A 24,968-nucleotide genomic window follows, 5' to 3' on the forward strand; every position below is an offset into this window, starting at 1 on the left:
TGCACAGCAAGCCTCAAGAGCATTCCCAACAACTACAAAGATCATAGTGCAGGTCCCATTGTGTGAAAAGCCCTAGGGAATCTGTAAGTACATTTGAGCTGAAACAGAAGCAAAGGATTTCAAGAAGGAGCTGGAACACCATTCCACTCAATTTAATCATTTTCCTCTTTAGTTATAAGCAAAATACACTCCCTTGCCTGTTTGCTCACTCACATGATGACTTCTGTATTTCCAGCAAGAACATAAACCTTTCATATCTCACAGAAATAGAGATGTGGCCCAAACAAACTCCTAGATTTAATACCCCTTACTTTTGTATCTCCGTTGGAACTGAGCAACTGAAGCCCATCTCTAAGCAGATGGACTTGCAGTGGATTTGAAACTATAATGACACTTCTTATTAGGCAGAGAATATACACAATAGGCCAGATCCTCCACTGTGGCCAAGGACTGCTCAGCACAACTCAGCAGGATCTATCCACTGGTGGATGTGAAGGAGTAAGGGATAACATTCCTCTGGGGTCAGAGGCCTGGAGCTGGCCTGGCTGCCTGATTAGTTCACCCCCTGTATCTGAGGAAAGAGATGGAATTACTTAGCTGCCCTTATAAAAGAGGGCAGCAACAATGAGGGGGAGGGGAGGGACTGTGGAAGTGCCTGGGTGCTGTGTCCAGTGTACTGACAGTGGCACGACTACTGAAAGGAACTGCTTCAGAAAACCAGATAGACAAGAGGGGAGACTACTGGGGAGCCATGGAGGGCTGAGGCAAGAGCCAGGTAAACTTGCTGTGGGAATTAGTGGTATGAGAGGTTGGGGACGGGACTGCTGCGCTCACACAGACTTTGAAGTAAGAGTCTGAGGGAGGTGGGACTGTGTTTGTTAAGAGGCTCAGTTAAAGAAACTGCTCCAGCTGAAAATAGTTTCCCTGGATTCCTTGAGAAACATAGACAAGGGGTAGCGCAGGGAGTGAGCTGACTCAGTAGAGTAAAGCTCGGTCCAACAGGAGGAGGGTGCTATAAAATAGGCCTAATCTATTCCAGTGAGTTTAAGACACGTTTGCAGTCTTTCAAGCCTGGGTCATTCTGCACCAGTCTACTTCCCTAGTGTAAATTGGCTACTCTAACTTGAACTGCATGCCAATGGCCTGAAGGTCCCGGAAGGTCAGTGGAGGATCCCCTTATGCAGGTGAGCTCTCTATGGGTTGGATCCACTGGGCTGAGGATAGCTTTGTACTAGTGGCGTGGCAGAAAGCTGCTCCAACACAGGGGAGGATCTTGTTTCGTAAGTGTGGGTGAGGAGAAACACTGACTCAAAAGACAGGAATATACCCAGTTCGTAAAGTTTATCTCAAGGTTGTGATAACCTATGAAAGTTTGAGCATAAAACACTTGCTTAGCAATAAAATAAATCTGAGAGCTCCACTTTGTAGTATTCCATGCTGATATTATTTGGTTAAATGCTTTTTGTACTTTAGTCAGTCTTCCCCACCCTCCTTCCTTGTGTAAGGTACGAGTTTCTGAGCAGACTATCTTGGATGCTGTCCTATCTTCTCTGTCACTTCTTGAATCAGACTTAATTCCCTTAACCTGACTGTACTGTCTATAAATTGAACATACCCACCATTTCTTGCTTTAAAAATCTTCTGCCAAAGGAAAAGTTCATTAGGGAATGGGTGAGTTTTGCCAGCATTTGCTTGAGTTTTGGGTGGACCTGAAACTCCAGCTAAATGTCATGAACTCTTGTGAAACAGAACACCTGCATTTGGATCGTGAACTTTCTGTGAATGATTTTATACCAATCTAATGAGCCACAGCAGCAGGACTTCGGGAGCACAAGAGGCTTTTTTATTTGAATAAGAGAGCAATTTTTTTAAGTGACTGGTGACTTTGGGTGCCCAATTTGAGACACCTTAAAAGGACCTGATTTTCACTAGGGAAATGCTCAGGACTTTCTAAAAATCAGGCCCCTTTAACATGTCCCAAGTTGGACACACACAAATTTGAAGCATTCAAAATTATTAGTTACTAAGTTTATAGCAGAAATGCTGAGAAGCAGACATTAGCCTGAATGGTAAGGTTTCATTCTAGAATTGAACAGCCCCAAAATTTGGGGTTTGCTCAGATCCATTTAATTTTAAAGACTGCTTATAATTTAATGACCAGGGGAAAAGTGCAGTTTTGTGCTTTCTGCAAAATCAACAAGCTGTAATTGCAAATGTATATAACAAGGCTGAAATAAAATAAAATGGGGGAAGGGAGTGGAAGAAGTTAAAAGTTAATAGATTTTAAGGTCAGAAGGGTCATAAAATCTCACCCAGTAAATTCTATATCAAGCTTAAAACTTGTTTAAGCTAGAGCATTTATTTTTAGAAGGATATTCAGTCTTGATTTAAAGACACTAAGTGAAGGAGAATCCACCACACCCATAGATGGCTTGTTCCAATTGTTAATTATCCTCACTGTTAAAATATGTGCCTTATTTCTATCCTGAATTTGTCTAGCTTCATCTTCCAACTACTGTATCATCTTATGCCTTTTTGTTTGCTTGTTTTGCTAGATTAAAGAGCCATCTACTATTAGAAATCTCTTCCCCATGTAGATACTTGTAGATTGTGAACAAACCACTTCTTCATCTTCTCTTGGTTTATCTAAACCAGTGGTCCCCAAATGTTTTATGTTGCACCCCCGCCTTACCTGTAATGTAATCTTTCTGGGCCCCACTGGGGCTGGGAAGAGGGCCAGAGACTGGGAGCAGCGGCTGGGGCCACAGCTGGGAGCGGGGCCGCAGCTGGGAGCGGCCCAGGGAAGGGAGGCTGGCCTGGGCCCCACCGCACCCTCCCAAAAGTTCCTCTGTGCCCCCATAAGGGGGCATATCCCACAGTTTGGGGACCACTGATCTAAATAGATAGTTTCTTAACTCTCTCATTGTAAGGCATGTCTTCCAGACTTTGAATAATTCTTGTAGCCCTCTTCTGAACCCTTTCCAGCTTATGAACATCCTTTTTGAAGTATGCACACCAGAACTGGACACACTAATGCAGAGTACAGAGGTAATACCAGCCTCCCAACTCCTACTCAATGGTCTTCTGTTGATATTCCAGGTACATATTTTATTTATTTATGTATTTTAATGTTCTGTGCACTAATATTCTGCCATGGGTAATCTTAACTGTTCAGAATATGCAGCATATGACCTACTTGTAGATTATTTGTATTCAAGGAAAATTCTGCAAGATGAAGCAGAAATGCTGGTAGATGTGTCCTCTGCTGCAAGAATTCCGCCAATCTCAAGATGAAGGAGGATATGTGGTCGGATGCATTTTGCTGTTCCTCTAAAATTTGAACTTGCAGCCCTCTATAGCACATCCTACTCACTGCAGCATATGAACTAGCCAGCTAGTGGCTGAATCTTAACCCTAGTCAGCGGATCCCATACCCTTAGGAATGTGGTACACAGGCTAGCATGTTTGTTTGCGCTCTCTCCTAGCATTTCTTTAAGCTCCAAGGAACAAAACATGCCGATTGCACATGAGGAATGGAGAAGATGCTCCTTATGCAAGTGTGCTGACTAGATGATCACAACAATCCCTTCTGGCTTGGAAACTGACTCTGATACCCTATCAGCCTCCATCCTCTGTGACCCAATCCAATGAAAGGTAGGATCTGTCTTTCTATTATTTGATTTCACATGAAACACAATCTTCGTTTGTATGCACTGTTAAACATTATCTTTGTGGCCAGCTAAGAGCTCTCAAACCAGGTAGTTTATTTACTTTAAGGGTGTCAGCCTCTTAGGAGCTAAGAAGGTTGCAATTTGTGATTATGGCTTTGGGTGACGCATTCACCACCTGTGCGGAGACAGAGTGGATTGACATCATGGCAAAAAAAAATATCTTCATTCTCTTTCAAATAGTTTAAAACTAAAAATTGAAGAGTGATGGTAAGACCAGTATGGGCTCCGGAATTGATGAGTTATTACACTCTCTTTTTAAAAGTGATAAGTTGATTGTTGTTTTTTTAACAGGGAAAATGACAGGTGACATTCCTACTGTCTTGACTCTGAGAACTCCATCTCTTTCTCAGGTTCATTTTATTTTTCTTACCAAAGTAAGAACTAATGAACTTTAAATGTAGGGACTCTCACTTCAAAGGTCCTAAGGCTTTAACTCTACCAGTTTAACATGTGTTAAAAGCACACCGCCTTGTCTACCCTAGGCTGTTAATATTTGTTATCTAAGACTTCCACATCCTACAAGGCCCAACTGTTCCTTGATGAGCCTTCACTAGAACTAGTGATCTTCATCTGGCCACCTGTGTCATGGCTGGTTAGCTGGTGAGCTCTGAAAGGATCACAAATAATTTTAAATCTCTAAGTAACTGGTAATCATTTATCATTGTTTCATTAGTTAAAGGAAAACATTCTTTTGAGCCCCTGTAGGAAGCTACTAGTTACAGTTATACTCATTTCACAGAAGAACTATTCTGCACTAGCATTGCCCCGATGCTGTCCTCCCTAAAGTGGAAGGGGAAATACTGAGGTAATCGGCATATCCTCCCTCACTTGAGATATGCTGGTGTAGGGGAGAGCATAATTCAGGGCCTACTCTTGCTTGGAAGGATTAGATTTTTATCAGTAAATGTGGTTAAAAGTCGATTTCACTGTACACACAGAAACCCACCAAAAAAAATATTTCCATCAAGGATAATCAAAGTTTACAGACAGGGAAAGTAAGAAAAATGCTGACTGAGAACTTATTAGAGTTTGATTTAAGGATATTTACTTTGTATATTTTGACATGGGATATTGACAGTTTGTGTTTTAATGCTTACAAAGCTTTAACTTTTTGAATCTCAACATTTACTGTCATTAAATAATTGTCTGATCCTGCCCCATAATTTCCTGCAACTGTGAAAATTTAAATAGATAAAAATACAAACTTAAAAATAAACATCTACATTATCAGTTGAAATTATTTAAAAAAAAATTGTGCCAAGCCTAAATAAATGGCATTTTCTCCACTGAATTAGCACCGAGCATAGAATTATCGAGCATTGTGCTGCCAGAGATGTCACCAGTCCCTGCACCTGTAAAGGTGTAGGGCTGTGGCAGCTGTGATCAGTTCCATAAATCCCCCAGCACACTACTAGGGATGTGCTGTGAGGAGTCGGGGCCAGCCTGCACTAGAAACCAGACCCCTATTGAGGAGGGACAATGCTAGCTGGAAAAGCTTTCTTCTTGATTGACTCAAACTTCCACGGCCCAAAGGCGTTACTTTTTATTTAAGGTCATTTAGAAATCAGGCCATAGGAAGCATTTGGAACTCCCAGTTTAAAAGCTGAACTGAGGTTTGGGTTTTTGTATTTTAATAGGCTTCAAAAAACCCCAAGTACCCCAGTCAGGTGGAAGTCAAGCCCCTGGCAACTGGTCCCATGAGCAACTGTAGCTCACCTGACACATCCCACTATTAAATATAAAAATCACATACTTTCGTTCTAATTCCATGAATGGTGGTGCTTTGAACTACCTTAATCTTATCAAACAATCCCCAAACTACTACAAATAACTTTAAGACATAAGCATACAAAAGTAAAGCAAATATCTTAGGAATACTGATAGGCAATGCCCCTTGCACAGTTTTCTTAAGCTTCGCTAGCCCTAGTTTATGCACCAATTTTATCACAAAATTATCTTAATCTGTACAGAACCAGCCTAAATAAATGTTGGCCTGTATTTTGCATGATTCTGCAATAGTGTAATTCCTACCCAACTTCTTTATTTATTTTATTTGTACAATGGTAGCACCTGGGGGCCTCATTCACGGACCAGTATCCTGTATGCTAGAGGCTATACAAACATACATTGCCAAATTATCAGGCCAGTCTATTCAGTCAGAGTTCTTTAGAATAGACAGTCTACTTTTCTAGGGTTCTGGATTCTTATGGCCTTATAGGAGCTCACTGGAAAAAATAAAGTCAAGTCACTTTTTTCTCATTGCTTTTCTATAACTTTAATTGAAAGCTTTCCAAGAGTTTTAGAGTAGGGGCTATGTTTTATGATAGATGTGTACTCTTTGGGAACACAAACAGCAAATAATAAAGTAGCAGGAATACTTTCTTTTTTTTTTTTTTTTTTTTTTAAGAAACAATCTAAATACTCATTTGTTCTATCAAGAAACACTCTTGTGCAACAGGTACTACCAGATGGAACGTCTTTTACTTCATAAGCACTAATTCAGAATCTAACAAACAAAATGCTATCCTATACAGTGAACATTTTATTCTTGGACAGGCTAAAATATTGGAAAGCTATGTGAACTATTTGCTTGCATTTTCCATCTATGCATAATTACTTTCGAGATAAAGTTACCGCACTCATTTTCAGTAATTCCTCAAATGGTTGTAAACGATAAATTCTTAGAAAACAGGTTAAATGCCAGTCAAAAGAGATATGAAGAGTAAATGTAGTACTGGCTTTTTCTTAAAATGTTCATGCCCAGAGATTTTTTACTTTAATTTTGATCTGTCCTAATAATTAGGGTCAGTATATTTTAAATTTTTTTTAAAATAAGACAAAATAATGCCAAAGCAATTTTTGTTGTTCTATGAAAAATCAAACCTATGTTTTTAAAACAAAGACCTGAATCCAACAAGGTGCTGAGCACCTTGTGTTCCCATTGAAATCATTAAGTACCATGCACTAGCAGGTGCCAAGGGCCAAATTTTGCACTTACAATACTATTTACTTAAATGAAATGATCTGAGACATAAATTAGTGCATGTTTAGGTGATGGGGGCGAGGAGAGAGAAGAAAAAGGACTCTATTTAGCAGTCACTTCACTTTCCTTTTGGAACAAGCTGGTGTGGATCTTAAATGTGCACTCCATCATGCTACTTTCTTTAGAGGTCTGGACATGATGGAGAAAGGAGAGGGATCATTCCATATCTAAATTGCTTGTTGGAGCTGGAACAAGTTGTACTGTTCCAGTCCTCTGGATCAAATACAGGAAATGGCTTTTTTCCTCCCCAAGAGTGTTGTGTCAATGAGAACATGAATTTGGGGTAAAATCTCATTTAGCTGTAAGTGAGGGCTAGATTTGGGGCTTGTCTACATGGCAAGTTAGCAAGCACTCCAAAGTGTGAATTTACAGCACACCAGTAACTAACTCACCGTGTGGACACTGCTACAGTGCTTTGAAAATCCTGGTGTATGGCTTAGCATACTGATGCTTCAAAGTACAGTATGCTAAGCTGCAGTCTGGGACTTTCACTGCGCTGTGGCAGTGTCCACACAGTGAGTTAGTGCATGGACAGCAGGTGTGCTGTAGATTCACACCCTGCCTTGCTGTATGCTATCTTCCCATGCAGACAAGCCTTCAGACTGGCCCTTCTGCAGATGTGCAGCGAGGAGATGAGTTTTCCTCCACCACCACCTCCAACCCCTTTTGCATAGCCTATGTAACAGCCAGAAACAATTGCAGCCCTTTCCCTCAGTCAGATGGACTATTTAGTCATTCATTTTTAATTTTCTCTACAGTGTTTCCTCAGAAACTTTATAGAAACTAGAAAGACTGAAGAGGTGATTGATGAGACTAGGACACTGTGTGAGGGAATAGTTCTTGCTGGATTTCTCCCTGGTCATAGTGTAATGCTAGTTTGTTCAGAGTCCACATGGTCCCAAAGCTTCCTCCTGCCATTATGAAAATATCTGTTCATTCTTTTTTACTCTCAAGGCAGTGTCTTGAACTACTGACAGGAACTATTTAATAACACTTTTTCTAATGCTAGCTGGCTGCTCACCTTACTGGCACTAGCTCCAGAGGCTTAAAGACCTAAAAGATATGGGTTAGATTCAACAGTTGGCACCCATGGGATGGAGAGCAGTCAACAATCATGAGGCTGACCAGTATTGTTAACCTTCCCATCATTCTAGGAATTTCCTGTCTTATTGCAGGGGATGCACAGCATGACCCTTAGAGCGAAAACAAAATTTGGAATGGCTGCAACAGGTTGGTTCTTGGATCTGTGTTGTTGACAACAGCTATAAGGCTGGACTCATGCAGCAGTCTGTGGCAGAAGGCCAAGCTTGGAACAAAGCCAGGACCTCTTCTTCAGAAAGTCTTAATAAATTTCCTGTCAAACTGCTAATCAAAACTCAGGCTGATCTTTGAGTATCCGTGGCATATACAGTAAGGCCTTAAACATATTTAAAAAAATTACTTTATTATTTAATTGTACCCTGCATAGAGATAAAGTACAGTAACCTCCTTTTATCTTAAAACAAACCATCTATTGTTTTCTTGCTTGACTGGATCTAAAAGAAAATAACTTTCACTGTATGACCTAAAGAAAGACTTTGCTAAGCTAGTTTAAATATCTGTTGTCTTCAATATATAGATCAAAACAAGAGCCCTGTCTTGTGACAAGGCTAGGTGAGTGAGAAGATCTTAGAAGCTGGGTCGAATAAATACAAACAAGCTCTAGTGCAATACATCTTTACAAAATACACTTTTGTGTTTCACTGTGTGATAAAAACACTTGTCTGGAACCATGATCTGACAGCAGCAAGAAACATACAGTGCACATGGAGCCCACCTCAATGCATCAATTACGAACTGGATGTTAAATAGGAGCTTGATCCTGCGTAGTTTACACTGAATACTGAGCTTTTTTGAAAATCTGGCCACGAGTGTCAAGAAGAGTCCTGGGTGCTGAGGCCTTTAAAATCTGGCCCACAACTCTCCATTGAAATCAATGGCAATTTTGGTGTGGAAAAACAGCAAAACTGAGCACTTCATGCAGACATTTTTCCCAGTAAATAGTTTTATAAGAGTTAAAAAAAATAGTAAAGCTGATTTTTAAAAATGTTGTTGTTTAAAAATTTTGATGAACATAATTTTTTGCCAAAACAAAAATTGGATCTAACTTTTTCAGGTTTTTTGCTTAAATATTTTCTATTTTCAGCTGAGGAAAAAATAGTTTTTATGGTTTGGGTTTTTTCAATTAAATCCCCATTTATTATTTCTTTTATTTATTTATTTTGAGGAAAATGTCAATTTTTCATGGAGATTTCTGTTTCTATGAAAACTTTTCACTGAAAAAAGATTTTTGAATGAAAATTTTTGACCATCTCTAAACAGCGCTGGGAGAACTCACCTGAGCCAACCTTGCTGGGTCCTATTTGTGTAGGTTATGCGTACCAGAACCTGCAAAGTCTGGTCACAGGGACTCCACAGTTGGTTTGCTTGGTGTTTCACAAAACTCATGTGGTGTCCCTCCCCGGAAACTCCCTGCTAATAGACTAAGCCCATAAGTAGCAGTATCACTCTTTCTAATTTTGAGTAGCTCTGAGATTCTAGACCTTTCCTGGGATCTTTCATACAGTTGAAGAGGCTCGCCTATTACCATACTCATCATCCTGAAGCATTTTTTCTCATTCAATAAACAGCTGTCCTGGAATTTCTGGCTATCCCTAATCATATGTAAAGGTTGTTAATTCCATTTTCTATAAAGACATTTTGGTAATTAGATCTATTCTGAAAAAATAAACAAATTTAAAATATGATTTTAACAACCAAAGTAGGTAGAAACTTTGGTAAGAAGCATCAGACCTTACCGTGAATGTTTTTATAACAGGCTTACTCTGTGGGCTTACAGTTTCATATGCAGCCGGGGAAATGATTCACAAATATTTTTTTCAAATTCAAATAGCTTCTCATATTTTCCCCTTTCTGTTTGCTTCTATTAATGCAAACACATTCACATGAATGTTTCAGAATGGTTATTCTTAGTCTGAAAGCAAGGATTCGTGTGTTAAGGACCTGATCCAATGCCACTGAAGTCAATAGGAAGCACTGGTTGAAGGAATCAGGCCTAATAAAGTGATTTGCTTTTCATGCCAAAAGTGCTTTCACTGCTTATAAAGTTTGTCATCCAGTCAAGGAACAGAAATATTTCTATCTCAAATCACGAGCAGCAAATTAGACTAAGATATAGTTGAAGTAAATATTTTCCTCCTCCCTTCTCAGGCATTAGTGTCACATTGCTACCACCATCATCCTTTCTGAGAGGATGAAAAACCATGAAGAACACTCTTCTCTGGATATGCTGTCCTTTCCTACATCATCCTTCCCTGAACAATAATCTGTGCCACATCCCCTGTTCTCAGAAGGGCTCCCTAACCTGAGTCACAATATGCAAAGAGACTGCATTTTCTGAGCAACAGATCACCAGAGTCTGCCTCTAGCAAAGGACTGGGTTGTGATGACAAAGCTACACCATTAGTGCCCATGGTAGAGCTGGCTCCTGGTATCTGCATAGGCCCTGAATAGTACACATGATGACTCCTTTGCTTTGATAGTTATTACTTCATTTGTAATTCCCTTTACAGGTCATTAGTTTCCTTGGTCATTGTGTGCACTAACACAACAACCTTGGCACAGAGGCTGTTATGGGCTTGTGCACATGCAACTGCCCACAATTACTAGTTTTGTCTGTGCAATAACTGTTGTGAATGCCAACTGGTGACAGAAAACGGGGGACTGGCACAGGGTTCATGAATACTTATACTAATAGAGCTGAAATTTCTTCCCCCTGGGGGAAAAAAACTTAGTTTTCATTGAAATCTTGCACAGGAAATTTTGATGTTTCCTGCTGAAAATGAGAGTTATAGTACCTCACAGGAATTGTAGTTTGATCCTTGTGTCCTCATTCTCCTCTGTGGACAAGTACCCCAGCTGCACAACATCTCCCATAATACAACAGAGAGTCTCCCCTTTTTGGTGAGGGGAAACTATGCAACTTGGAGTTTCTGACTGTGTTGCTCTGTGGGAGATGTTGTCCAGCTGGGGATCCTGGCACATAGGGGAGAATGGGGAAACAAAGAGCAAACTACAATTCCCATTGTTGGCCACAATTTTTTGGTTTTTGGGAAGTATTTAGACAAAAAATTAATTTTCCATAGAAAGCAGATACTTTTTGCCAAAAAAAAGTCATCTAGCCTAAAACCCACTTTTCTGTCAAAGAATATTTTGATGGAAAATTTGCAACCAGGCCTTCACATAAACCCTTTGTGTGAATGTGGCAAGAGAAAACTAAACTGAAATCTGAACTCACTCTATCAAACTATATAGTGGCCTAACTTTTCTAGCAGTGATGTCTCAAGGAAGGCCAGACTCAATTGCCAAAAAGGGCAAGGTTTAAAACAGGAGGGGAACCTTTTCTCTATCAGGCGCCACTAGCCCACAGAAAAAAATCAGTCGCGGGCCACACACAGACCTGCAGAGGGGCGTGGAGGGTCAGGGCTTCCCCCTGCAGTGGGGCAGCCAACACTCACGGCTCCAGCCCCACGGGGGGGGGAGGGGGTGCGGAGGCTTGGAGTTTCCCCTGGGCTCCAGAGTGAGGCCAGAAATAAGGGATTCAGGGTGCGGGAGGGGACTCCGGGTTCGGGCAGGGGGTTGGCGTGTGGAAGGAGATGAGGACTCCAGTGTGGGCTCTGGGATGGGTCTGGGAATGATGGGATTAGGGTGCAGGAAGGGGCTCCAGGCTGGAGCCAAGGGGTTTGGAGTGCAGAGGGGGGGACTGGGGCAGGGGGTTGGGGTGAGGGAGGAGGGTTCTGACCTCGGGCAGGAGATGCAGGCTCCCACTAGGTGGCACTTACCTCAGGCGGCTCCCAGTCGGTGGCACAGTGGGGGTAAGGCAGGCTCCATGCCTGCTCTGGCTCCACGCTGCTCCCAGAAGCAACTGCCATGTCCGGCCCCTAGGCCAGAGGGCTCTGCACTGTGCCCCTGTAGCTCCCATTGGCCATGGCTGGGGGCAGGGCCAGCGCACGGAACTTCCCTCAGTTCCCTGATTGCCGCTTCGCCTAGGGGCCACACGGACATGCCAGCCGCTTCTGGGAGCTGCGTGGAGCCGACCAGACTTTTAACGTCTTGGCAACCCCAGCTTCCCCTGCAGCACTCCACGGCTCCAGCCCTATGGGGAGCACCCAGGCTCAGGGCTTCCAGCCCGTGGCGTGTAGACTTGCCACGGGCCAGATGAAATGAAGCAGCGAGTAGGATCCGGCCTGCAGGTTCCCCATCCCCTGGTTTAAACAGGGCTGGCTCCAGGCACCAGTGGAGGAAGCACGTGCCTGGAGCAGCATTCCATCCATTCTTGGGGCAGCGCAGTCCGGGCAGCTTTTTTTTTTTTGCTTGGGACGGCAAAAATGGTAGAGCCAGCCCTGCGTTTAAAATATCCTAAAATTCTCTAATCCTGGTGGCTTAGCTCCTCCTAACTCCAACGCTAGTCCCACCCTCTCCAACAGAACCCAAGGCCCCGTATCTTTAATCATAATCACTCCTTTGGCATTGTAATTTCACAATTTAGCTGGAATAAAAACAATACCATGTGACTAGAGAACCCAATCACCCAGTGATAACAAACACACATGGTTAAATTTGTCTGCATGATGAGTTATCTGAGCAATTACAAATAACTTACAAACATAAAGCTAAAAAACTGACCTCTTCTAGCTGACAGCAAGTAATTTGTGAGAGTCATTGGCTAAATTGATCACAATAAATAGTACATTCAGTTGCAGTCATTTGAGTGGGCTGGGCAGAGATCATTTGACGGCATCTTCCCCTTTTTCTCCCCTTTCTATTTGCCCTGGAGGGGGTCTCTGCTCCAGTAATCCCATTTGCCTTTGGTATGCTAGAAACAGCAACTTAATTGTGATTCTTGTGACATGACAATGGTGCTTGTGCCAGCAGTGAGAGAGAGCGCCTGTGTGAGAGGATGTGTACCTCCCATCCACTGACTAGCTAAAGAAGGGTTAATTCCTGCTCTCCAAGTAATGCAACTTTCCACTTTCTGTGAAGAGACTGCCTTGAGTGAAGCCATGAGGGGAGAGCAGTTGGCTCAACTGGAGGGAACTGTCCTATCCAAAGGTGTAAAAAGAGGAGTCAGTGATGCATTAACCTATGAGGTACCTCCTCTTCTTGAACAAAGGCACACCCTGACTGTAAGAAGCCCTTGCTGAGTTTTCTGAATTGACCATGGCTGCAGGATATCTTGCTTAGTTCAACTCCATACTCTGGATTGTTGGGTCCCCCACCTGGTTTGAGTCATGTGACCTATCATAGATCATAAGAGAATTTTTATTTTAAGACTGACCTCTTCTAGCTGACAGGCCTTGATGACACTCTTATATCTGTATTCATCATAGGACACACCAAAGATGATGTTTTCTTTGATTGTTCCAGGCATGATCCAGGAAACTTGTGGAGAAAAGGAAATCCTTCCACTGTGCTTGATTTTACCTTCTGAAGGCTCCAACTCTCCCATTATCAACATCAAGAGAGAAGTCTGAAAATAATTAACAGTTAATGTATCAGAACAGATCTACACAACTGTAACAGATGCTCAGCATATGTGAGTCATCTTAATAAATAGCTTGTACTCTGTTATGATGTATTCATCTTGTGCAGAGGGTCCATATAAGCACCTATCCAGCATCAAAGCTGTATTTAGTGGAGGCTTTGGTGGTGCATAGGCAGGGCCGGCTCTAGGATTTTTGCCGCCCAAAGCAAAAACAATTTTGGCCGCCCCCCTCCCCTTTATTTAATTACCCCACCCCGGCCCCGCCTCAACGCCGCCCCTTCCCCAAATCCCCAGCCCAGCCTCCTCACCCCAAGCTCTCAAGCCTAGGAGAGAGGGAGGAGGAGAAGCGGTGCCCGCGCCGCGGCCACTCGGAGTCTCCCCCCGCCTCCCAGGTTTGAGAGTCTGGGAGGGAGGGGGAGACCCCGAGCCGCTGTGGCGCACGAAACAGCTGATTCGCGCGCCGCTGCTCCCCCTCCCTCCCAGGCTTGAGAGCCTGGGAGGGAGGGCGAGTAGCGGCGCACGAATCAGCTGTTTCGCACGCCGTGGCAGCAGCAGCGGAGGTGAGCTAGGGTGGCCGGGGCACATTTTTAGGGGCGGCATTCTGGCGCCGGCCATGCCGCCCCTAAAAATGTGCCACCCCAAGCACCAGATTGTTTTGCTGGTGCCTAGAGCCGGCCCTGTGCATAGGGCCCTGTAAAGGCTTCTAAACTGGGATGAATTTCATTCTCAGTAAATGAGGACAGTAGTGTATAATGCCGTGTAGCTATTCTAGTGTAGCAGCTGGGAATTCTGCATTCTGATCAGCTGGCAAACTGAACTGAGCAGATATTCTGGCTAAGAAACAAAGATCAAAACAGCTTAGACCAGTGCAGTAAAACTAACAGTGTCATATATGAGAGGCATTTTTTTCATATTTACTTTACCAGTGAGACAGTTTCATTTGGGCATACACATAACAGTTTGCACGAGCAATTGAGGTAGCTGCTTGATGTCTTGCTTAGTTAAGCTCCACATCCTGTGTTGTTGGGTCCCTCACCAGACTTGAGTCAAGTGATGGTCGCACAGGCACATTTTAGATTCAGGCCTGCAGTGATTTAAATAAATGAATATGTGTGTGTGTGTGTCTGTCTGTCTGTCTGAGAGAGAGAGGGAGGAGGTTATTATTCAATTTTGACATCACCAGTTATTTTGTTTAATTTTTTCCTCTATCCCACAACACAGTGCAAAATGTGTTGCTTTTCATTGGTGGTGGCTGTCACATGCAGGCTCAGAAATCTTTCTATCTATGTAGCCTTGAAAAGTGTAACTTCTTTGTGCATGTTTAATTATTCACATAGGCAACTCAGTTTGATCTGACTTTTCCTCTGTAACTGTTAACTCAGCCACATGAATTCGTGACATAAGTATGGCTAGTGTTTCGTATTTCTCTTCATAAAAGAATTGATTGTAATTTCAATACTGACATGTTATAATTTCAAAGTTAATCAGTAGCTAGTAGTAACCTTGCCTACACTGTGTTGGCTACCTGATCAAAGAACAGAATTGAGAAATACAAGGAAATATATGTTACAAGAGGCACTCTAATGGTATTCTTATCACTAATAAATAATCAGCATAGCTGGGACTTGGTGGCCAAAAACTCCATAAATCTTCTTAAGTCACAATTTTATGGCGTGAAGTTCAGAGGAAGTTTGACAGACAGTAAAATATTCCTGGAGAATCTTGTGTGGTATATCATTCCCCTGTCCCAGAGGCTCAGTTCTCCAAATGCCTGCTTCACCAGGTTAAACACTAGGTCCAGTATTTCATAGGATTAAGCATTTATTGTGTTTCACACAACTAGCATCTACCTGTTTGCTTTAATCCTATGTCTCTAATATAACTTTTAATTTGCTCAAACTAAAGTGTCTGCTGGTAAAACACTCCTAAAAAGTTGTCACGCTTCTGCGGTTTTCCAAGTCCAGAAAAATGCCTTTTGCAGATACCAATTATAAACAAAAATAACATCGTATATTCTATTTCTGTGGTTCGTGGGTTTTGGTTATACATTGATGAGCCAATAATAACTTTAGCCAAAAGAAGGACAATAAGGATTAAATGTTTTGGGGGAAAAAGCTTTCCTTTTCCTAAATTCTTGTATATTAGATTATTGTTTTAAGTAACTCAAGGAAATGGATTCTCCAGATGAACACTATCATTGAGGGTAATTATCCACTGGAACAATTTACTAAGGGTTGTGGCAGATTCTTCATCAGTAGTAATTTTTAAATCAAGATTGAATGTTTTTTTCTAAAAGATATATATTCTAGTTCAAACAGGGATTATTTCAGGAAAATTCTATCGCCTGTGTTATGCAGGAGGTAAGACTAGATGATCACAGTGATCCCTTCTGGCCTCGGAATCTATGAAACCATATTTTATTTAAATTGTTAGTTTAAGATTATAAATACTGGATCAAGGGGAATAACCACATTAGGCTAAAAGTGACTGGAATAACATGTCAAAATTGTTCTTCTGTTAGTTTCTGATTAAAATGTTGTGTCCCTGCTTCACATACAGTCAAAAACATTAGCAGTAACTTTTTCATACTTGTATCTTATTATGCCCAGTCTACAATGCAATTCCCACTGGTATCAATACTTAAAAATAATGCTTGAGATTGAAGCTGATGGGAATTTTTCCATTGACTTCAATGGACCAAGGATTTTAACCAGTGAATATAATAAAAGAAAATCAAGATTGGATCAAAAACAATTAGCTAACCAGCTTCTGACTTAGGAACACAATATTTGAGGTTGTATTTACTTGTATATGGCCTATATATACTCTAGTATATTGCCCTAGCGCTAAAAATACAATAGAAGTCCTTTGGCCGTTTCATTCAAACTAGAGGCTTTGACATAGCTTAGGCAGAGGGCATAGCATGGGAAGAAGATAATCAGGTATATTGCAGTAAATTAATACCATATTATAGTAAAAACAACAACAATTTAACCATATTATAAAACACTTTTGCCAAACAATATTTTATATTTTATCACTGAGGTAGAAATTGGAATACCTTGCCTGCCCCAGTAGATCCAGAAACAGTTAACAGCTCTCCTTTCTCAATTTTAAAGTTGATATCTTTAAGAACAGGAGTGCCATGAAGTGGAAAGTTACTAAAGAGGAGATTATTATCATTGCTGGAAACTTTTCTGCTCCCCTGCTTTGCTTTTACAAATATCTCCCCAATTCCCTGCAAAAACATTAGACAGGCAATAAACAGAAGACAGACATATGCAGATACATATACAATACTGTCGAGCTGTATTTTTTTTTTAATCCAGGTAAGAAAAGTATGCACTTACTCTAACATTTGTTTTCTTAGATCTACATGATTTCATTATTACATTTTTAAAATAATAAATTTATTAATGATCTTTACAATAAACTTGGCTTTTTACTAAAGTTGGGGGATAAGTGCAGGCACCTTTAACTTTGCTGTTTTTCCAGCGTCAATACAGCTTTGGAGACTGATTCTGCTCCCATGATGGTGTCAATTGGGAATAACCAGTGAGATGCTGCCAAAATGCAAACAAAGTGCTTCCTCCAAAATGTCCATCTTGGCGTAATTTGACATTTAAATGTGATTTTCCCAAGGTAGTGCACTTTCTCACCCATCACATGCCCCAGAAAGCAGTCTTCCCTAATGAGTGTGGGCAGCCAATGGAGAGAGCAAGTTTTCCCTAACTAAGGGATTGGTGATCAGACAATCCTAAACTAGGGCAGGGGCCCTGGGATTAGAACAGATGATCCAGAAAAAGGTTGTGGGGGGTTATTTTTGTTTTGTTTTATCCCAGGGGTAGGCAACCTATGGCACGCGTGCCAAAGGCGGCACACAAGCTGATTTTCAGTGGCACTTATGCTGCCCGGGTCCTGGCCACCGGTCTGGGGGGCTTTGCATTTTAATTTAATTTTAAATGAAGCTTCTTAAACATTTTAAAAATCTTATTTACTTTACATACAACAATAGTTTAGTTATATATTATAGACTTATAGAAAAAGACCTTCTAAAAACATTAAAATGTATTACTGGCACGCGAAACCTTAAATTAGAGTGAATAAATGAAGACTCGGCACACCACTTCTGAAAGGTTGCCGACCCCTGTAATTTATTCTATGTAATTAATGGGAAAAAATCTGAAATTAAAAAATATTTCTAGTAATTTTATTTTGTTTGGTTTAAGTTCTAACCTCATCCCAGAAGGCTGTTACTTTTTCCAGCTCAACACCAGTTGTTGTTAAATTATACTCCAGAGTTTTATATTCTTCTTTTTGCAAGAAATCCTGTAAATGCAATGACAATAGATTACAGCAAAGAGCATTAGACTAAACCATCACACACAAACAGATAATACACAGCACAGTTAACCAGTGCATTTATATCAACTTCAGCAGCATTAGCTGGTATTCAGTCTTATCATTGTATTTTTGTGTTCTAGTGCAAGGGAGATGAATATGTTTTGTGTGTAATGTGTTTCCTTATCTGTTGGAAGCACAAGGTAGTTGCTTGTGAAGATGGAGATTCTGTCACCACCAGTGGAAATGTACTGTATGGGCATCAGAATCTGATTAAGAGTGATTATAAAAACTTGGTATATCCTTGGTTTTAAGGGCTTACATTGGGCAATGTCATGCAACCAGTCAAAATCCTTGTTAAACAAATAGTTAGAAATATTGGTAAGCAAAGAAACAAACCACTTATCTGTTCTTTCTCTCTTACCCCATGACCGCAAAAAAATTGAGTTAATTAGCAAGGTATACCAACAAGGAAAGTTATATAACAGATCTTTGCTACTGCAGCTTTATGGTTCTATAATTAAAATGGTAGAAGTCAGAGAAGGCAAAAATTAAGGCTTCTTCAGCAGCATTGCACTAATATTATTTTATGGCATACACTTAACAGACAAAATAGGAATAGAAATAGTGCATGTGTGTAATTTGGTTAAGCTAATGTTGCTGTAGGAAAATTAACTTTTGCATTCCCTGGCTTTACTAAAGAATTATTAAAATTGTAAAGTTCATATAATACAGTTATTCTATTTAAGTTCCATTTTCCTTTTTTAAAGGGAGAGCTGAAGGCTCCTCTACCCCCCAATGCCTTCTTTAAGGTCCTGGGGCCAAATTTTGCCAGCTTAGACTCTGATCGAGTATGGTATTTAAGCACATACAGAATGAGACAACACATATGCATGAAGTTACTCACATGAGTGAGTATTTGTAGGACTAGAGTCTTAGGCACCTACATTTATTGTTTAGGTAGTACCTATATGGTGATTTAGGCAAGGACAGCTTCACTCCCTGTCAGCCAGACAGATAGGGTTGCCAACTGTCTAATCACACAAACCCAAACACCCCTGCCGCACCCCCTGCCCTGCTTCTGTCCAGAGGCCCCATCCCTGCCCCCCTTCTCTGAGGCCCCGCCCCACTCGCTCAATCCCCCCTCCCTCTGTCGCTCGGTCTCCTCCACCCTCACTCATTTTCATCGGGCTATGGCAGGGGGTTGGAGTGCAGGAGGGGGTCCAGACTCTGGGCTGAGGGGTGGGGCCGAGGGATTCGGAGTGTGGGAGGGGGCTCTGAACTGAGCCTGGTGCAGGGGGTTGGGGTTCAGGAGGAGGTGCAGCATGCAAGCTCTGGTAGGGAGTTTAGGTGCTCGAGGGGGCTCAAGGCTGGGGCAAGGGATTGGGGTGCAGGATCTGGGAGGGAGTTTGGGTGAAGGAGGGGGTGCAGGGTGCAGGCTCCAGTCGGGAGGTGCTTACCTCAGGCGGCTCCCAGGCAGTGGCACAGTGGGGCTAAGGTGGGCTCCCTCCCAGCCCTTGCCCCACGCCGGTCCCAGAAGTGGCTGGCATGTCCCTACGGCCCCTGGGGGGGGGAGCTCTGCGCGCTGCCCGCGCCCACAAATGCTGCCCCCACAGCTCCCATTGGCCACAGTTTGCAGCCAATGAGAGCTGCAGAGTCGGAGCTGAGGATGGGGGCAGCACACAGGGCTTCCTGTTTCCTCCCCCCCTCCCCCAAGGGGCCACAGGGATGTGCCAGCCACTTTCTGGAGCAGCATGGAGTCAGGGCAGGCAGGGAGCCTGCCTTAGCCCCACTGTGCCACCAGACTTTCATCGCCTAAAATCTCCAAGTTTGGCTTCAGGAGCCTCCGGGAGATAGGGCCTGATTCCAGGGGGCAACCCTACAGACAGACCTTTAAACCCTTCCTGCCCTGGTCAAGTGTGGAGTTTGTTCTTCCTGTCATAGATCTGGATCTCAAACACTCCAGTTTAGATTTGACCCTTTGCAAAGTGCAGAGATCAGACCACCATGAAATCCAGATCAGAATCTCTCCTATCCAACCCTCTTTTGTCCCTGGTCCTCTCTTTCTCCCATTCCCCTGCTCAACCCAAACAAACAAAAAAGCCAGTTTAGGACTGTTCTAATTCCATATTATGATTCAGGTCTATCTATAAGTACTAGCTCACATCTTATCACATTAATTATAAAAATGTATTGTATTAAATAACTTTAACAAAAAAAATTGAGAGAGCTGATGAGATTTGGACAAAAAACAATATAAGAATTCCAAGAGAGATCAGAAACTGCATTTTAAAATGATCCATCCCATAAGATCCCATCTTGAATTCACTGCATACATCCAAAATTATTGTTGAAATCAGTGGGTGTTTGAGGTATGCAACAATCGTAGGACTGCCCCTTGTCATGTTTAAATTCTGCTGAAAGATTTATTCAATAGGCAAGAGACAATAACTTGGAAGTGCTTCCCTTTTAAACAGTGTGGTTCTGAGTGTGGTTCTGAGGTGACTTTAGATCAGAAAATCTTTTTTTATATATTGACTGGGGAACTATATGCAAAATGCTAAGACTTACAACATTTAATGAAGTGCCATAAAAGCAATTCATGTTATATGATGTAAGTACATCAATGCTGTGTGCTTTTGATCATGGACTGACAAAATAAGGTACTATAAAGGATTAGGTTTTGTATCTGGAAGGATATTCGTTTATATACCGTACCTGTATTTTGTTGATTGCTCCAAGAGAGTCATACCATGTTTGCACAGCCCAGGGGAATTGCCTGGTGATTGTCATTCGAAGAACAATGCAGAATGAGATGGTGGTAAATATTTGTCGGAGGATAATTCCATGCTCCAGCGCATAGGGAAGCACAGCCAAAAACACCACAAAAAAACCTGAGAAGAAGAAGGCTGAACTGTTGAAATATCTCACATATGCAGCTTTTCGGGTCAGTTTCAGTTCAGCTCTGTCAAAAAAAAAAAAAAAAGACGTGTAAAGATTCATTGCTCATAGTGACAGAAAGGTGGGTGAAAAATTTAGTGATTTCTTTCCAAGACTACTGAAGAAGTGACCCAGTTCCTACTATTAGTGTGAAAGCTTAAGGGAAGGGAAGTAGATACACTTATGCAACTCCCACTGGCATTTCTCAGGGCATAATTTTGCCGACTAAGTCTATATTCTGTCTTCATATAAAATACTCCAACATCTAGCATAACAGAGTTTAAAATGGACAGGGCATATACATTTTTTTTCTGGGGATGTGGGTATATTCAAATATATCTTTCTGTAACTCAGAAACAGGATTCTCCTGTTGCCCTGATCTATTAGTAACTGTTGGAACCATACCGAATGCTGCAGATTAATTAATACTGAGTGGTAGGTGTGTCTCACTAGACTATACCCTGAATATAAAGAGGTGAAGTAGTCCTCTGGTAGAATGAGCGCATGAGATGGACAGATCCTGGGAGAAAAAACCCTAAAGCAGCAAGCCAAGGCTTGGGGTCATGTAGTGTTATTTTGGCATTACCTTTTTGTTAATAAAACTAGACTGTGGGAAAGGTGAGGTAAGCTAGAAACAAGTGTATATCTTTTTTTTTGGAGATGGATAGGGACTCAAGCCTTCACTCCCAGTGATGCTTGCTATTTCTATAAACACTTTCTCTCTGGCAATGATATACCATGCAAATAACCATGTCTGTCCATCAGAAATTTATGTTCAGAAAATCTCCTGTTCTTGCAACTGCACCTTTACCATTTCTACTTCTTTCCAGGATATCTCAACCCAAGTATGTGTGCTCTCAAATATTTCCAGAGAAAAGAAGCCTGCATGTTAATCAACTGCCGTGTCCAAAGTTTGATGTACAAGCATTATAGGAAAAATGTAAATATGTTTTCATTGAAAACATGGCAGTAGGATTCAGAAAACATTTCAAGAAACCAGCATCTGATTAAGAAGTCAATGGACGTGTCACAAGAGAAGTGAGTGCAATGTAGGCAAATGAGAGCCGTGTTTAGATGAGCGATCTGCAGTGCCGGCTGGACAGGAGATTTTTTTCTGGAAATGTATGCTTTCTGAGTAATTGATCTATTATGAGAAGCTGGTGTTGGATATTTAAGCATAAAGCAAGTCTGAAAATCTTAGCAAAATATTTGCTTGTGGTGTTTTTAACACAAGCCTGGTCAAAGTCATAGGTGAGTACAGACAAAAAGTTGGATATTGAACCCAACAATACAAACTACTCTCTTTTGTCTTGGGGCTAGCTCTGAAATCTTTACTGAGTTAGATCACGCTTGCTGCTTTGGGAATGCAGGTAAACTCACAAAAATAGGCTCAATTCCTTTCCCTCTGACAAAATGTGGACCAAACAGCACCATCCCCTGTTCCCTCAGACTCCTAAAATCATGTACAGCTATAGTTAGATTCACAAAGAAACATGGGAATGCTCAGCGTTATCATGCCTAACTTTTAGGCGCCTAAAAAATCACCGGAATTCACAAAGCTGGGATTAGGTGCCTAGACTCCCTATACAATGAACAGGGAGAGACAGGTGCCTTAGAATGGGATTCACAAAAGCCAGCATTCCAGGCACCTCCCTGCCTAAACTAGCCAATGGAGGTGCCAAACTAAGAGGTGTGTGCTAAGCCCCACTCGTCTCTTGGAGGAGACTGCTGCAGGAAGGCACCTCCCTCTGCTTGGGATTCTCAGCTGCCAGCCCTCTCTTGGCATTAGGTGCCTATGCTGTTTTTGCAAGAAGCAGTGTGGCGGGGAGGGCGGATCTCTCATAACTTTTAGCCAGTGGTTAGAGTTCTCATCTGTGATGTGGGAGACCCGCAGTTCAAGCCCCTCCTCCACCTGGGGGGAGAAGAATTTGAACAGGGATCTGTCACCTCTCAGGTGAGTTCACTGGGCTATGGGATATTCTGATGCTGGTCTCCCTCACTCTCTCCTGTTGAAGGGTGCACTGTGGCTCAATAATGAGAGAGAGAAAGGAAGAATGCTCTCAGGGCAAGGCTACAGAGTCACTCACGTGGAAGGGGTAAGAGACACAGGGCCAGTCCTAATCACTGTACTAAAAGTTATGCGGGAGGTTTGGTAGGCGAGCTCTCAGCTCACTTACTGGATCAGGTCCCACAGGCAAGTTAAGCAAAGAAGCACCTATCTTCCCCTAGTTTCTGCATCATTCTGGGGCGTGTCCAGACGCCTGGCCTGGGGTTGCAGTGTGCATGCTCACAGGCAGAAACATAGGATCCTATGGAAATTTTACTGCAAAAATGTAGGCACTGAGTGAGTTTAGGTGCCTACAGGGTTCAGCAGCATCTGAGAGGGGATTATGAATCCCAGTGGAGCCTGATTCTGAGATTTAGGCACCTAAAATAGAAGTTGGGCACCAAAATCATTTTGTGACTTTAGCCCCTAATCTCTACAAATTAGGAGCCTGCAGTTTTGAGCAGCGTGGCTGGGCAGGGATAGAGAGTGGCTGAAATAAGTCACTTACCAAGGTGTTATCCCCTACAAAGCCACAAGATTATTCCCACAAAGATAGTTGTCAGAAATCTCTCACATGGCATCTTACTCCCCTGTCAAATTTGCCCCGAGGGGGCCTTGGGCCAGGCATGCTTGAGAAATCAAAAGAAGCATAACTCTTAAAGGAGTCATGTTACCACAGTTGATGGGCAGGGAGGTCCAAAACCTAATAGAGAGGGGCTCGGTCCCTGAGCTAATGTTCTGAAAAGGGTAGGGTTTCTCTACAACTCGTTGCCAGCAAGGAGCATCATACCCCTATCTGCTCTGAAGTGGGAAAAGCTTGACCAGGATGATTTGGAGGAAATTCAGGGACTTTCCCAGTCTTCCAGCCTTTCTCTTGCAGGAGAGTGGGATTTGGCCCTCTGTCTTTATTGAGATAAAATTCTTACTGAGGACAGGGATTGGGCCCATTATCTTGTGGATTTAACAGCAACAGGGAGCTGAGGCTACTCCCTTCTAGATAAGTTAGGTTTTGTACATCTTTCTTAGTGATGGCATCCATAGAAAATGGAAAATTTAGATCAACTGATATGCTGCTTTAGAGAACTGCCAGCAGAAGAGACCCTTTTATAAAAGTTTTTAGCAAACATAAGTTTGTCAAGTACAGCAACAATACAAAGAGTCAAAGAATTGAGAGGAAAAGAGGGAAGGGGGAGGGAGAGAAGAGAAGCACCAGGGATTAAAGTTAAAAGAAGGAAACTAAATCCCTAGGAAAAACCTGAATTTGGGGGTGGGATGCGGGAAGGAAGTGTATAACACAAAAAGCACTGCTTTGTAGGTGTGTAGAAAAAAAACCCACTAGGACTATGTGAAACACATTAGAGAACAACAGTTTCTTATCTCCTTGTGCTAAACTGCAAGGAGCTTTCTGATAGCAGTGCCATAAAATGATAGAAATAGGCACCCTTTATCCCACTATTTCAACCTTAGATGTCTGAGTTTAATCATTCAGTGAATATACGTCATCAGATGTTTCTCGTCACTGGAGCTCCCAGGATGTTTAGTAATAGGAATTCTGTGTCTCTAGAAGCTCACTAACCTTTTAAAATCCAAAATGGTTTGGAACAAGCTTGCCTGGGAGACTAACTGTGTTTTCACATCCTATTGAAACAGTTGTAAACAGCGTAGATGCCCAAATTGCCTTGTTTTAAATGAGAGAGGACTGCTCAAAAGATGGTGGTGATGATTTTTTTTTTTCCTATGAGGGCACCTGAATTTTTGGAATTCACTTCCTCTCTTGCTCTGCCAGACCCCAGATTTTTTTTTTTTAAGTTGTCTGGACATCTTGATTTGTTACAGAGGCTGTGCCACTTCTCTGGCATTTCAGGGATGTGTAGAGGTGTTGGTCAGATGCTGGTTGTGGAGGGGATTTACCATTAGTATGAGCTCATCTGTGCCTTTAAGGCACAGCCTGTGTTGGTGGCAGTGAAGAGCCATATCATTCTGGCAGAGTGTGCCTGCGCTACACACTTTCAGGGTAACTAGCACTGTTGGCTGGTGTGTAGATGAACAGGGTCAAGGCCCCATTTGCTGCTCTGTGGGGTGGCCCAAGAGGGAAGAAAGTGTATGTGAGGTAAGATGATTTCATGACATTTCTGCCATTTCCTCTTAAAGAAATGTCATACATAACTTAACACGAGTTATTAAACCAACAGGGTTCTACAGATTTGTGCAACATTCAGTTGTAGGGATATACGTCTCTGTTCATTTCTTTAGTACTTACAAGGTTTGGCCCAAATCTCACAA

The 24,968-nt window shown here is 42.1% G+C and overlaps 1 protein-coding gene across 1 annotated transcript in view; it reads right to left on the minus strand.

Moving 5' to 3' along the window:
* CFTR (CF transmembrane conductance regulator) overlaps window positions 1-24,968 on the minus strand; it is a 132,179-nt gene that overhangs the window by 74,975 nt on the left and 32,236 nt on the right. Inside the window, exons 8-11 of the mRNA XM_034757727.1 lie at window positions 20,417-20,663; window positions 17,594-17,686; window positions 16,419-16,595; window positions 13,151-13,342 (exon numbers count right to left, since the gene is read on the minus strand). Coding sequence (XP_034613618.1) covers window positions 13,151-13,342; window positions 16,419-16,595; window positions 17,594-17,686; window positions 20,417-20,663 — 709 coding nt within the window. The remainder of the gene's footprint in view (window positions 1-13,150; window positions 13,343-16,418; window positions 16,596-17,593; window positions 17,687-20,416; window positions 20,664-24,968) is intronic.

Source organism: Trachemys scripta, chromosome 1 (genome assembly GCF_013100865.1).
Source record: "Trachemys scripta elegans isolate TJP31775 chromosome 1, CAS_Tse_1.0, whole genome shotgun sequence".
Taxonomy (NCBI): Eukaryota; Metazoa; Chordata; order Testudines; family Emydidae; genus Trachemys; species Trachemys scripta.